Source organism: Mytilus galloprovincialis, chromosome 2 (genome assembly GCF_965363235.1).
Source record: "Mytilus galloprovincialis chromosome 2, xbMytGall1.hap1.1, whole genome shotgun sequence".
NCBI classification, from domain to species: Eukaryota; Metazoa; Mollusca; class Bivalvia; order Mytilida; family Mytilidae; genus Mytilus; species Mytilus galloprovincialis.
In genome coordinates, this window is record NC_134839.1 from 54,162,893 (window position 1) to 54,177,530 (window position 14,638).

At 32.1% G+C, this 14,638-nt stretch overlaps 1 protein-coding gene across 1 annotated transcript; it reads right to left on the bottom strand.

Annotated features, from left to right (window-relative positions):
• Window positions 1-3,165: 3,165 nt before the first annotated feature.
• On the bottom strand, window positions 3,166-13,237 carry LOC143062061 (uncharacterized). Its single transcript, XM_076233907.1, has 6 exons — window positions 13,058-13,237; window positions 9,142-9,324; window positions 7,813-7,961; window positions 5,747-5,876; window positions 4,790-4,900; window positions 3,166-3,344 (listed from the first exon to the last, which is right to left on the bottom strand). Exons 1-6 carry the CDS (start codon window positions 13,104-13,106, stop codon window positions 3,166-3,168), a joined length of 801 nt encoding a protein of 266 aa, XP_076090022.1. The 5' UTR covers window positions 13,107-13,237.
• Between the last annotated feature and the right edge of the window lie 1,401 nt (window positions 13,238-14,638).

The following is a 14,638-nucleotide window of genomic DNA, read 5'->3' on the forward strand; positions in this document are numbered from 1 at the left end:
TGCATATTTGTAAGTTAAATTGTTAAAAAGTGCTTATATTTACTCTTCGCAGTCATTGAAACTCATAGATCCTTCCTGAATATTATTTATGGAGTATTTGTGTCCTTTCGATAACCCAAAATTAAGCCGCAACACCTAATTCTTCTTTTTTGTCACCACGGCATAACAAATACAAGCTAGAAAAACAAAAATATCTCAAGAAAACTTACAATAGTGTGTTCTATCCTGAATATGTACTAAATATTTCAAATTGCTAGAAACAGCAGAATGATTTAGGAAATTTGAGGCCCCAGGGGCAAAAAACATAGAAAATTGCCTACCCCCTGGGTCATAAAACAAATAATTTAACTTGTAAATGGTATGATTTTCTGATTTTAATGTTCTTGATATAGAAACAATAACTATGTTTGGAAGTTATGCAAAAATCAGATGTTAGCAGTCATCTCTACAACATTTTAAGTGAATTTATATCTCAGACTGGTATCTGCATACATACAACTATTGCAAATATGGCTTTGTTTGAACACTTCTAGTATATATAGTAGCTAAATTGTGTCAGATATATGGTTACAGATGATACTGTTGTGACAAGAATTCTAAATTGACCATTTGAGGCAGAAAATGTGTTCTTTAATTGACAAATAGGTATACAGTAAGATGTGGACTGGAGACAGAGGCTGGATTGGATACTTTATATAATCTTGAATGGTGTGATGATTGACTGCTAAACATTACATTTATAATATTCTGATATGCTTTCAATATGTTATCAAAACAGTTTTAATCAGGTTCTAGGCATTTTTTATCAGAAAATATGTAAAAAGGGTAAGCTGGCAATAATTAAAGTCTTATTTTCAAATTCTTTAAAAAAATTGCAACAGGGGAGGGGGTATAAAATGTATAGTAAAGAAAAACTTAGAGTATACACAGTGATTTCTTTAAGACTATAATTCTGATAAATGAGTCATAATGTGAGAAAAACTGATTTTAGAGAGTTTTCTATTTGAATAAATGTCTGTATAGGTTGCACTTTGTAAATACAGCTGTTTCTGACAACACGCCTCTTTTGGGGAGAAATAGAATATTCATAGAAAATTAATTTTGTTTACATACTGGTTCCCAGTTATGCTCTCTGTGTTCCATATCGCAGAGACAGAACTGGGGAATGTTACCAGTAAATAAACACGTGCTTATTGTTTACATTGAAATCTGTGGTAACCTTTCATTCGAGGTAGGGGTAGTTAAGAAAATAAGTGTAAGTTTCAACTCTGAGAAGTTCGGGGCATATAAACGTTGAAAATATGCCGCACAGCCCTATATTTTGACCTTTGAAAAAAATTGTGGTGCAAATGAACTTTCAATTCTAGGATAAGATTTTTTTCAAAACTTCATAGTAAAAGTGGTACAGTTTTAGCCGTAAAAGGAGTTCCTATGGGAAATTGCATTGTCAATATTTACAGAAATGCAACCTATAAAAGTTTTTGAACTATTATTGAGGGACAACATAACAACAATATCCTTTTCATCTTATAGCACCAAATATTCAGCAATATGATGGTATTTCATTCAGTTCCAGTAGCTCTTAGAACGCAATGTTCATTTTTACCCAATATATTATAAAATAATCATATTTAAAAAAACTAACCTAAAAATAATGCGTTATAAAAGTTTTTGAACTATTATTGAGGGACAACATAACAACAATATCCTTTTCATCTGATAGCACCAAATATTCAGCAATATGATGGTATTTCATTCAGTTCCAGTAGCTCTTAGAACGCAATGTTCATTTTTACCATCATGTGCATCTTTCGTTTGCCTCAATGCAAATAGCGTTTTAATAAAACCTCGTTATGGTGTACTAAGCTATAATATTAAACGCAGTATCGATCAACATGCAATGTTGGGATTTATTCTTCTCTTGGAATTTTTTAGGTATATTTGGAGTTAAGTATATTTGTGATTTTACTTTTCACTATAAAATGAATTTTAGTCTTAAACGGTCATTTTGATATAATCATCATTATCAATAAATTATTAAATCCGTTTCAGTCTTTCAGTCAATTTTAAGAATTAAACACTGTTGTTAATTCAATATTGTTCAGACAATACGCTTACATTCAATTCGATACTTTTCAAATAGCTTCTTGTTGATAAAATAACCGTTCTAATATATATAATATACTAAGTAAAAATGTCTACCCTTTCAAAATGAAGCAATAGTACATACAAATAGAATAGGGTTGAGAATTGTAGTTTTGCAAGATAAATAGGTCTAAGATAGCTGATAATTTGTTTTTTTTAAATGGAATACAATTATATCACTTATACACTAATATATTATGAGACTGGTATCTTTGATTAGATTTTACAAGTATAACTTTTTTTTATATATTTTTAGTATTATTGAGATATTTATTTCCGGTGTGTCGGGGATGCGTTTCAATTTTTTATACGACCGTTTACGGGACGTATTATTGTAAACCGTTGTCTATCAGTCTGTCCGTCCGTCGTAAAAAAGTCGTACAATAGCTCAAAAACTCTTAAAAAAATATGAAACTTTAGTGACGGGTTTATATCTATTTAAAAAAGCAACTCTTATTTATTTATTTTTGTAAATTCTAAATTGACATTGAGGAGTAATGAAACTTTATTTGATAAAAAAAAAAAGGGACTGACGTATCATGCTCTTATGGCGCAGCTTTATGTTATAATTTTATTATCATCCTTATTTTTCCATTTCAGCCGATTGCATTGAGTGTGAAGGTAAATGTAATATCTTTGTTCAGCTTGCTTACTAGCTGAACCGTGAAGTCATTATTAGGTTAGGTAAACTACCCTTTAATAAGAGTAAACTAGTCCGACAGATAACAAATCTATCTGTCTGTAGGACTCTGCTACTTTGAAAGAAGGGTAGTAAGTCTAACCTAATAATGACTTCACGGTTCAACTAGCAAGCAAGGTAACCAAATATATTACCTTTATCTACACACTCAGTGTACGCGACTGTAATAACGGTAAGATAATTCAATGTTTTTATAATGTACATTTTCAAAATATATAGCTAATATTCTTGAACTTAATAAGTCTGTTTAACGTGTTTGATTCTAGCGTAACATGTGAGTTTTTTTAAATCGAAGTTGTTGGTGAGTTTATTATTATACGCTACAATATAATATCACCTATATCTGTGCCCTTCTTCAGAAAATGTTCATCTCTTGGAATCACTATCCAGAACATATCTTCATGAGTTGAATTTTGAAAGTTAGGGATGTTTTTCAAGCAATCTTTGTCAGTTTCAAACCCGTTTGTTTTGTTGTTTGTTACTTGTAGAGTACTAGTTTCTGAAAGAAAGAAAATTGATTGATATACATGAATGAATTGCAAAACAAACTAAAAAGTAAAATCACAAAAATACTGAACTCCGAGGAAAATTCGAGACGGAAAGTCCATATCAAATGGCAAAATCAAAAGCGCAAACACATCAAATTAATGGATAACAACTGTCATGTTCCTGTGAATGTACAAAGTTAAGTTGTCAATTTTTAGCTTTAAGAATGATTTTACGCAATATACATATACCAGGGGTCTTACAATGGGATGTTCAAAGCCATTCTTTTTTTCACCTATTTCAATACAAATAAGAGTTGTTTTTGTACATACTTTGTTTTAAATTTTTATTTATATAAACATACATTCAAAGGTTTCATTTGATAGACTTATAGATGTTCAAGCTGAAATCATCAAATAATCGAAAGAAAATAAATCATGTTTCTTTGTACAATATTTTATTTAAATCTGTGGCCTATTAAAAAAAATCTTTCGAGACAAAAATATTGATATGTTATTAAAATATAAAAGTAATCTACGACTGACTTTTTTGTAATATGTTTATATTGATACTTTTAAATGGTTTTTAACTAGTCATTCTTTTGGCCCTTTATATCTAGTTGTTCGGTGTGAGCCAAGTTTCCGTGTTGAAGACCGTATTTTTACCTATAATGGTTCATTTTTATAAATAGGGATTTGGATGGATAGTTGTCTCATTGGCACTCATACTACATCTTTTTATATCTATCCAGTGAAAAAAAATTTCCTGAGTGAATACTCTTTTTTCATTTATACCTCCAACATTTACCTATTTATAATATTTATGCTCAAGTTGTAATCGGGAAAATATTTTGTAATTTTTTTACAATTTCCTTCAGCTCAATCCTAGATTATCAAATGGTCGCTCCTGAATATGCATTAACTTTCTTTTTCGTTGTCTTTGGTCCAATGAAAATTTAGAATGGAAATTGGGAATGTGTCAAAGAGACAACAAACAAACCAAAGAGCGGTAAACAGCATATAATGCTTGTGATAAATTAATTATAAAGAGTTTTCTATTGATTGTTGTTTTATTCTCAACCATACCAGTTCTGTTCAGTTATTTTTTATTTCGAACTTGATGGGATTGACGACATCTTAATTCCCTCTTTCAAACATACACACAGTGTGTAATACTTCGTGTCAAAATTACCCCAAGAATATTTGATTTGCAAATTTGTAGAAGGCCAAATTTTGTTCTTCCATTAGTGCATTGAAGCCATGCTTCTATGATATCAGATCCAGCTAAGAAAGGACAAAGTATAAGTATGTTCTTGTGCAAAAACTTTATAAACTTTGTTTCACCGATGGACAAGGTTCGTTGATATTTGACGAATATGCTCAATCGACGTCCCTTCCTCTCTGATATGTTTTTTAAGTAACCACCTTGATTAGCTATAAAGCGCTCGCACGTGCTTACCGTCACATCTGATATAGATATATGGCAAGCTTGTATTACAATGGTTGCCGTCAAATGACATCTCTATTGCAACACAGTTTCTTCTAATATCTTTGTTGTTATCAGTTTCATCTGAAATATGTTTTACTACTTGAAACAATTGTAAAGACATTTTCTTCAAGACAATTTCAGCAGTACTATAACGAAATTATTCAAAGTTCACAGATGTCAAACATGTAAATCTGCTCGGCTTACGATCAAAAGGTCGATAAGAACATTTCACATCGTCATTATGATGATTTTCATCTGTTAAAAATTATCATTAACTATTCATTAGTTTTTCGGAATGGCTATTTGTCCTGTCCTTTGAGATGTGCTTGTGTGTAATATTATCTTCAGCAGCACAAGGGAGTCGTGTGTAATCCGATAACAGAGTGTTCAGAATTAGAGACAAGAATATATCTTAGACGACATAGTCATTATTCTGTTATTTATATATCACAACCGTTCAATAATAATCGGACAGCTGGTGACTAATGGGTCATTTTTTTAATTCACCTTCATAAATTCTGTCATGCTTTCTTTTGTTTGTAATCATAGGTTATATTTATAACTTCTATAAGACTACAAAGTTGCATTAAGGAAGATAACTATATCTGCATCTAATTAGTATCGCATTAACGTTATATATGTCAAATCAAATGTCAACTTTCTCCCTTGAATGAACAATTTTCAATTGTTTTCTACAAATGTAAAATGAAGGATGAATAAACTCATCATAGTTACCAGGATTAAAATAATATATACACCAGATAAGCGAATCATCTAAAAAGACTCAGTGACGCTCGAATAAGGAAAAAAGTGAAAATAAGGTCAATTAGATAAATTTTGTTTGAACATGCAACAATTCTTTAACTCAAAAACGTTGTTTAGCAGGTTGCACTAGCCAAAACTTAATGTTCAAATTGCAGTACATACCCTTTGAAGTGCTGTAAATCATTATACTGTTGTTTCCATCATAACAGTTTTCGCTGATTTCTTCAACCCTTTCATTTTGAACACGAGCATCGAAAGATAACTTTTTCCTTAAACAATAACAGTAACTATCCTGTAATGGAAGATTTTTTGAAATTTTGAATAATGCAAAATTTACACAAACTGTAGTCTCGTAATCAAACCATAAGACATTACTAAATAACAAAACATCGGTATGTATAATATTAAGAAGATGTGATTTATTGCCAATAAGACAACTATCGCCAAGTTACCAAATGACACAAAAATTAACAACTACAGCTCTCACTGTTTGGCCTTAAACAATAAGATAAACTCAGATCGCACAGTCAGCTATAAAAGAGGGCGAAGATACTAAAGGGACAGGCCCGGAAATGACAAATGCAAAACAATTTAAACTAGAAAACTAACGGACTGATTTTTGTATAAAGTGATAAACGAAAAAAACGAATATGATATACAGCAACAAACGACAACCACTGCACATTCACTAACCAAAGTACATGACCAAATATGAAAGCAGGACGACGGTGATCAAATACCGTTACCTATCGAAATAATATCAACATCGAAAATAAAAAAAAATATACACTCGCTAAAAATGCGTCTACAGTTTGTCTGTCGTTCGTCGTTTGTTCGTACAAACGCTGCATTTCTTTCTAACTTTAACATTGAATCAAGTATCTGTTCATTATTTTCCACTGAAAAATTTATTAATTCTGACAAAAGAAAAAAAGGTATATTCCTGATTAACATAACTCAAAACAAAATACTTAAATTTAGGTTAATTATGTATATATGCCCTCCTTTCTTTCAGTCCTGCTATTTAACATTCATCTGATGAAAGAACTGACAATAAAATAATATATGCACAGAAGTCCTGTGTGTCTAGACATCTTCTCGGAAGCTGTTTTCCCGCGAAATAAGTTTTTTTTTACATTTTTGACAGTTCAAACAAGGTCAGTAAACACTCATAAAACGATGCATTTGTTTCTACTTTTGTAACGTTTAACAAACTACATGTACAACAAACGGAACACAACGTTTACAAAACTTTGGTTAGAAAGAAATACACGCTTTAACGTTTGGTTTAGTTCTTCTTTTTAAACATCAACCCTCTATTTATGAATCCAGATATCGGAAAACAATCTTTTAACAATTATTAGTTGTTATAGTAACAAATCAAAAAGACGAAGTCGCTTAAATAAAGCTCCATAAAGCATGAACATAGTGGTCACAATTTAAATTATTTAATCATATTGTTTCCCTACCGAATAAGACATACCATCGGGTTTGTACTTACATGAACAAGGCGACGGTTGCAATATGGGGAGCAGGATCTGCTTACTCTTCCGGAACACTTACGATTACCCCGGTTGTTGGAGGTGTTCGCGTAGTCTTTAATTTTCTATGTATTCTGTTCTTCATGACGAGTGCTAGTTGAGGTTTTCTTCTTATGAATAAAAGATCAAATCAGTAAGAAGAAGAACAATGTTTCATCACATAGGAAGTTTATTGGTATAAAGCACATGAGCCAAACAACAATATTGATTGATTGATTGATTGTTGGTTGTGTAACGTCCAGTGGCAAATATTTCATGCATATTCAGGACGACAACAAGTTCACAATAAATACAATAGGTAGGTTGATACAATAGAGGCCATCTGGGATGAAGTTCGGGGAAATTTGGACTGCCACTGGAAAATGAGGGTATATTGGATAGGAGCAGAAATTTTGCCTTGCAACAGGCCACCTACGGACCCCTCAACAACAATACGTTGTAAAAGGATAAGCATCTTGATGATTGTATTTTACAAACATCTTTTTAGATTCAGAGTGTTTTTTTAAAAACTAAATATGGTCATATTTTATGTTTTTTATCCTTCTTTGTATTAACATACATAATATTCAAAACTGTAAGTACAGAAAATTATGTTGTGATACTTAACCAAGCGTTTCATAATAATTAATTTTTAAGAGAGAACCGAAAATTTTGTAATTGTGTATAAAGAATTTCATAAAGAGATACCTTGAGTCCAAAATAACTATATCTTCCGTCAAATTTACGACAGTGTGAGATACAATTTTGTATGCGATATGACGGAGCATTGATATGAATCCGTACATTTTTTGTGCTATTAAGTTCATCTTCTGTTGTTTTATTCAACACATGACAACCTGTAAGTAAACAAAGTTTGCATCTTAGATTGAAGGTGTGTATCTATCACGAGTTGGTTGACCGTTGTGGAATAACCGTTTCACAAATGATATCGGATATGTTCCTTACGTCGTAACTACAATTCCCTTCCCTTTCATGAATGTGACCTACCGAAAAAGATTATTTACCGGATTTGTTATCACATAAGTAATACAACGGGTGCCACATGTGGAGCAGGATCTACTTACCCTTCAGGAGCACCTGAGATCACCCCTAGTTTTTGGTGGGGTTTGTGTTGTTTATTCTTTAGTTTTCAATGTTGTGTTATGTGTACTATTGTTTGTCTGTTTGTCTTTTTCATTTTAAGCCATGGAGTTGTTAGTTTATTTTCGATTTATGAGTTTGACTGTCCCTCTGATATCTTTCGTCCCTCTTTTATACCGGTACTGTTGATCCTTATGATTATATATATACCACTATCTATCTTTTAATTTAAATAAATTATATTCTAGGTATAAAATCAAATATACCATATATCATTTTTTTTATAAATAAGGTCGTTAGTTTTCTCATTTGAATTGTTTTACATTGTAATATCGGGGCCTTTTATAACTGACTATGCGGTATGGGCTTTGCTCATTGTTGAAGGCCGTACGGTGACCTATAGTTGTTCATGTCTGTCATTTGTGGACAGTTGTCTCATTGGCAATCATACCACATCTTCTTTTTTATATTACATGTATAATTTTGTTTGGCAAGTCAGATGACCTCATACAAAATACAATAACATTGACTCGGAACAGCCATATGGAAAGTAAATTGCTTTAATTGAAAAATATATGCAATAAATCATTTCTGTATTTCCTTATTTTTCATATTTGCTTTGTTTTTGTTTTCTCTTTTTATAACATTTGATTGGAAGAAATGATTATTAATATGTGAATACGATTCACAGAATGTCATTTTTTTCTCATCACCACAAGAGGTAATTATATCCTGTAGTGGTGGAAGGATGTTATGTTAACAACTTTGATTTGTTATGAATGCAGTAGGTTTAAACATATAAAAGGACACTTATGTAATTTTTATAAATGAAATTTAAAGAATAACCTTTTTGCTCCTTTTGTTAAAGACTACACTTACCGACACGCGTGGATTTGTTTATTACACTTAATGTTTTCAAAAATTACTCTTGCTTACCAAAATACTCAATCCACTGTAGCGATTGACCTTTAGCCTGCACCCACATCAAAGCATCAGAACCAGCATTCACAGTTTCATTTACTCCGATCCGATCATACTTTCGAAAACTTATATATTTCTGACAAAGCGGTGAAACACTGTTGTTGAGAAGTTTTTTATTTGAAATGTACTGTATATGATCTGAGGAATAGAAATATTATAAATAAATGTATTATATCATTATGAAAAAGAACATTACTGACGAGACCATTTATTGTGCAGATAAGACATTTTAGAAACTGTAAAGGTCCTTGGACCATAGTACCTAAAAGTTTGAGTGTTTTTTTTTAGTAAAACAATTTCTGTTTAAGGGCCTCATTTTTTAAAGAAGGACAAAACATTTTAAAAATATAACCACTGAATTAAGCCTTTTTCAACTGATTATTATATTGTACTGTTACACCACTGTCCAAGGTTATGGAAGGGTTTGGATCCCGCCAACATGTTTCACCCCGCCACATTCTGTACGTATGTGCTTGTCTCGAGTCAGGAGTCTGTAATTCAGTGGTTGTCGTTTGTCGATGTGTTACATATTTGTTTTTCGTTAATGTTTTGTACATAACTTATGCCGTTAGTTTTCTCCATTGAATTGTTTTGCATCAGTCGTTTCAGGGCCTTGTATAGCTCACTATGCGGTACGGGCTTCGCTCATTGTTGAAGACCGTACGATGACCTATAGTTGTTAATTTCTGTGTCATTTGGTGTATTGTGGAGAGTTGTCTCATTTGCAATCATACCACATCTTCATTCTTGTATATGAACGTATTTCGGCTATTGTTTTCTCGATACAAGGATTCACAATCTCCTTCAACTAATAATAACTTCCGACTTCAACATTCATTGCATAATATTTTGTAATCCTAAGGAAGTAGGTTTTTTTGTAAAGTACTAAGTAATTAAAACAAGAAACCATTTAAACTACTCTCGCTGACGTTATAATATACATGTAACATGATTACATCTTATACAGTTTTTATAATGAAAGTGAAATCTTGCCTTAAATTAATCTATAAAAAATTCAGTAAAATCAAAGCACTGATAGTTCCACCCTTTTAAATGCCAAAAGAATAGGGACGGAATTAAATGTAAAAGAATTTAACGCTTTGTTCATAAGGCATAAGGAGTTAAAATATCCACATTTTAAATTGACATTCTACGTTTTAAAATAAAGGACATTTTGTTGATGTTCGTTTGACAATATGTCATTGATATAACTAACAAACTGTTAACGACAAAAAGATATGCCTCGCTTGTATGTATTTGTTAGTAAAACGAAAATGCTGAACTTGATACAACACTTATTATACTTTAACATGAAAATATTCAGTCAATTAACCATTTTTACTGAACTAGTACACGTTTTTATTAAGGGGCCAGATAAGTTGAGTTTAAGACCCATTGGTGACATTCTGCTGATGTCTGCTACTCGGTCGGGTTGTTGTCTTTTTGTCATTTCCCCAAGTTCGAATCTCGTGGCAGTTTTATTTTAAGTCATGGTATTTGAATTTGTTTTATTAATAGTCTGAGTCTGCTCAATTGGAGTCGGGTCAAATAATCTTCATGGAAATAAGATGTGTCAATTCTTATAAAATTGTATACGAATCATAATTGAATTATCATAAGTGGTACCCCATAACTCATTGTATTATCATAAGTGGTACGCCAGAACTCATTAACCCCATTACTCATTTCCATCGGATAAAGTTTGTAACCCAGATTTGTTTTATCTCAATTGGTTAATGACTTTTGAACAGCGGTATACTACTGTTGCCTTTATTTAACTGACCAAACTACAAATCTTCAAATGTAAACTATTCAAAAATCTAACCAAATATCATTGACTTATAACCATTAGTGCATCCCCTTAGACTGGTCAAATCACAAACAATGCAAAAGATTCAAAGTAAATAGATGATGACATAAACGTTTCTATGGAAATTAGATGTACAAATGTTTCTTATACTGCATACGAAATATCATTGATTAACATAAAGAGGTCTCCCTTAAATTGACCTAGTCACACATATAAAAGAGGGACGAAAGATACCAAAGGGACAGTCAAACTCATAAATCTAAAATAAACTGACAACGCCATGGCTAAAAATGAAAAAGACAAACAGACAAATAATAGTGCACATGACACAACATAGAAAACTAAAGAATAAACAACACGAACCCCACCAAAAACTAGGGGTGATCTCCGGTATTCTTGAAGGGTAAGCGGATCTTGCTCCACATGTGACACCCGTCGTGTTGCTCATATGATAACAAATCCGGTACATAGTCTAATTCGGTAGGTCACATTCATGAAAGGGAAAGGGGATTGTAATTACGACGTAAGGGACATATCCGATATCATTTGTGAAACGGTTATTCCATAACGGTCAACCAACTCGTGATGGCGTCCGTAAAATTTACGAAGGGATGATTTCAATTTCACCATTTGGAACTCTTGGTTTAATAGCTTCCCTGTGAGCAGCAACCCTCTATCAAGAAAATCATGATAGGAAATGCAAGTACGGGAATATCGTATCAATTGGGAGATATATACCCCGTATGCAGGTGCTGCTGGAATGTCGCTACTTAGAAATGGAAAGTTCACACTTGGAAAGCTGAAATCATCTCTTTTGTCGTAAAGTTTTGTTTTTAACCGACCCTCATTGTCAATTTCTAGATGTAAGTCAAGATATGAGGCGAACTTAACTGTATCTGTAGTATCCTTTATCTCTAGTTCGATGGGATAGATGCGTTCCACACAGTCACCAAATTTTGAATTATTTAGTGAAAGAACATCATCTATATAGCGGAAAGTAGAGTTAAAGAATATTGCTAACTTCTTATCTTTCTTCCTAAGAAGTTCCTGCATGAAGTCAGCCTCATAATAATAAAGAAACAAGTCAGCAAGTAGAGGGGCACAGTTTGTTCCTATTGGACAGTCTGTTGAAAAACAATTTAACAAATGTTTGCCCAATGCGCCGCTGCCGCCGCCGAAAAAGCAAACTTAAGTCTCATGTTTTGACTCTGTCAAGGTTAGATAAAAATTACAGAAACAGCACATTTAATTGTTGATATTTGTCTTTGATTTTAAATATTTATATTTGTGAAATATTCACTTACCTGCTTGTACTCCATTGATATATTTCATCACTAGGATTTGAAAGCTTATAATGGTTTAACTTTAATATTAATGAAGTCTAGATTTTTTCAAAATATCACTGATCATTGATGTTGATTTTTTATGTTTCATCAATCTATACACAAATACAAGGGGTAAATTTTAAATTGCGAAAAATCTTTTATAACAAAATTAGGTCAAACCGATTGTTAAACTTTTGTGTAGTCTGTTGTGTTCACGCATCGTTGTAAACATGACGGAATTTGATGCAACTGTCATGCAAGTGAGAGGTTTAGCGCAGGTTCAATCCGCCATTTTCTGCATTTGAAAATGCCTGTACCAAGGCAGAAATATGACAGTTGTTGTCCATTCGTTTGATGTGTTTTATCATTTGATTTTTGCCATTTGATTAGGAACTTTCTGTTTTGAATTCTTCTCGGAATTCAGTATTTTTGTGACAGACAATAAGTTACTTAATGAATAAGAATTAAATACATGTGTAGTATTGCATTTCTGGTTGAACGTTCGCTCTTTAATTGCTTTTTTATGGTTAAGTGAGTTATTGTACACTCCTATGAATTTGACGAAATATGGTGGCGAATATAGAAATCTAAAGTGAGGTTGCCAAGCATTTAAAAGAAGCAAATGTGGGTATGACAATGTAACAACACTTTAAAAATACGATATATGTTTGAATTTTACAGTTACAACAGTGATTCACACTGCTTTATCAAAATCTCATTTGATATCTTTACTTACCAATGTTGATTATGAAAAATATCATACACACATTATTGAATCCATCCATTGTGTATTAACGTCCCGAGTCGTTCTGACATGACTAACCCCTTCCTGGTTACATATTCACATACTCACATACAGTTTCCGGATAAGTATTATCATACTAAAACAATACAAATATTTAAACATAGAAATTAGATAATTTGTACTTTCAAGTCAGTAAAACTATTAAACGAAATATTTAATATTACATTTCACAAAAAAGTAGAGAAAGCAATTATGGTCAACTTATCTTATCCGGAAACACTTAGCACTTTAAATAAGTTTAAGTTCATCATGACAAGGACATTTCGTTATATATAGTCTAGCGGAACTGCTACAGTGCAGGCGATTTGGTGTCACGATATCTCAGTAGCATGGGTTCGAATCCCGGCGAGGGAAGAACAAAAAATTTGCGAAAGCAAATTTACAGATCTAACATTGTTGGGTTGATGTTTAGAGATCTTTAGACGAGTTGTATCTATTTTACAGATCTAATATAAATAACTACAGATCTTCATATACAGGAGTGTGCTCATTACGCAGAAACTACCCAAACAAAGTTATGAGGAGGACAGATTAAAATTGACACTCCGTAAATTTTATGGACACCATCACGAATTGGTGGATCCATACGATGTGTCTTTAACCAAACTAGCTAAGGACATTTTTACCACATGGTAGATTGTGGTTTGTCATTATTTCGTCTTATCTTTTAATTACCAAACGTGACTTATTCCCGATTGTGACTGTTTTGCTGAGTGTGAATTTGCATTACTATAAGACGTGTTACGGTACTTGTCTATCCCAAATCCATGTATTTAGTTTAAATGTTTAATGTTATATTTGTAATTCTCATCGGATTTTGTCAAATGTGTTGACGTCTTTTCTATTATATTTATGTGTTATGGAAAGAAAAATTAATCACCGTCGTCATTTATTAGATTTAACTTTGGTCAACGTAATCTGTACGATAATTTACGTTTGAAGTTGGATTCATAACAAACTGGACATATATATATATATATTATAGTTAATTGCTATTAATAAGTATTGCAATATGCATTGTGTTTAAATGCAATATCAGTATTTAGTTCTATTATAATCTTTAATCAATCCTAATTCTACTCTTACTTTTGAGATATAGTTTTTCATATGTGACGTCATTCTTCTGCTGTTTCAGAAATTTCATAAATTCAAATGTGACGTAATTTCTAATGCCTTTTCACCATCGTATGTGACGTCATTTTCACAATTTACTGCGTTGAGGCCTGGACTGAGTCGGGTGTGTCTATTTTGTGTTGGTCTTTGCATTATGTATTCGTGTTTGTTTTCTGTAATGAGTTAATACTTCAGTTTCATTATGTATATCTGTTATATTCATTTGATAAAATTTACTGTTTGCAATAGCATTAATTGTTCTAAATAATAAGGATGTTCTTATCCCAAGCAAAAAAAACATAGCCGTATTTGACACAGCCTTTTTCAACTTTTGATCTTCAGTGCTGTACAACTTTGTACTTTTTTTCGCTTTCGATCTTTTATATCTGGGCGTCACTG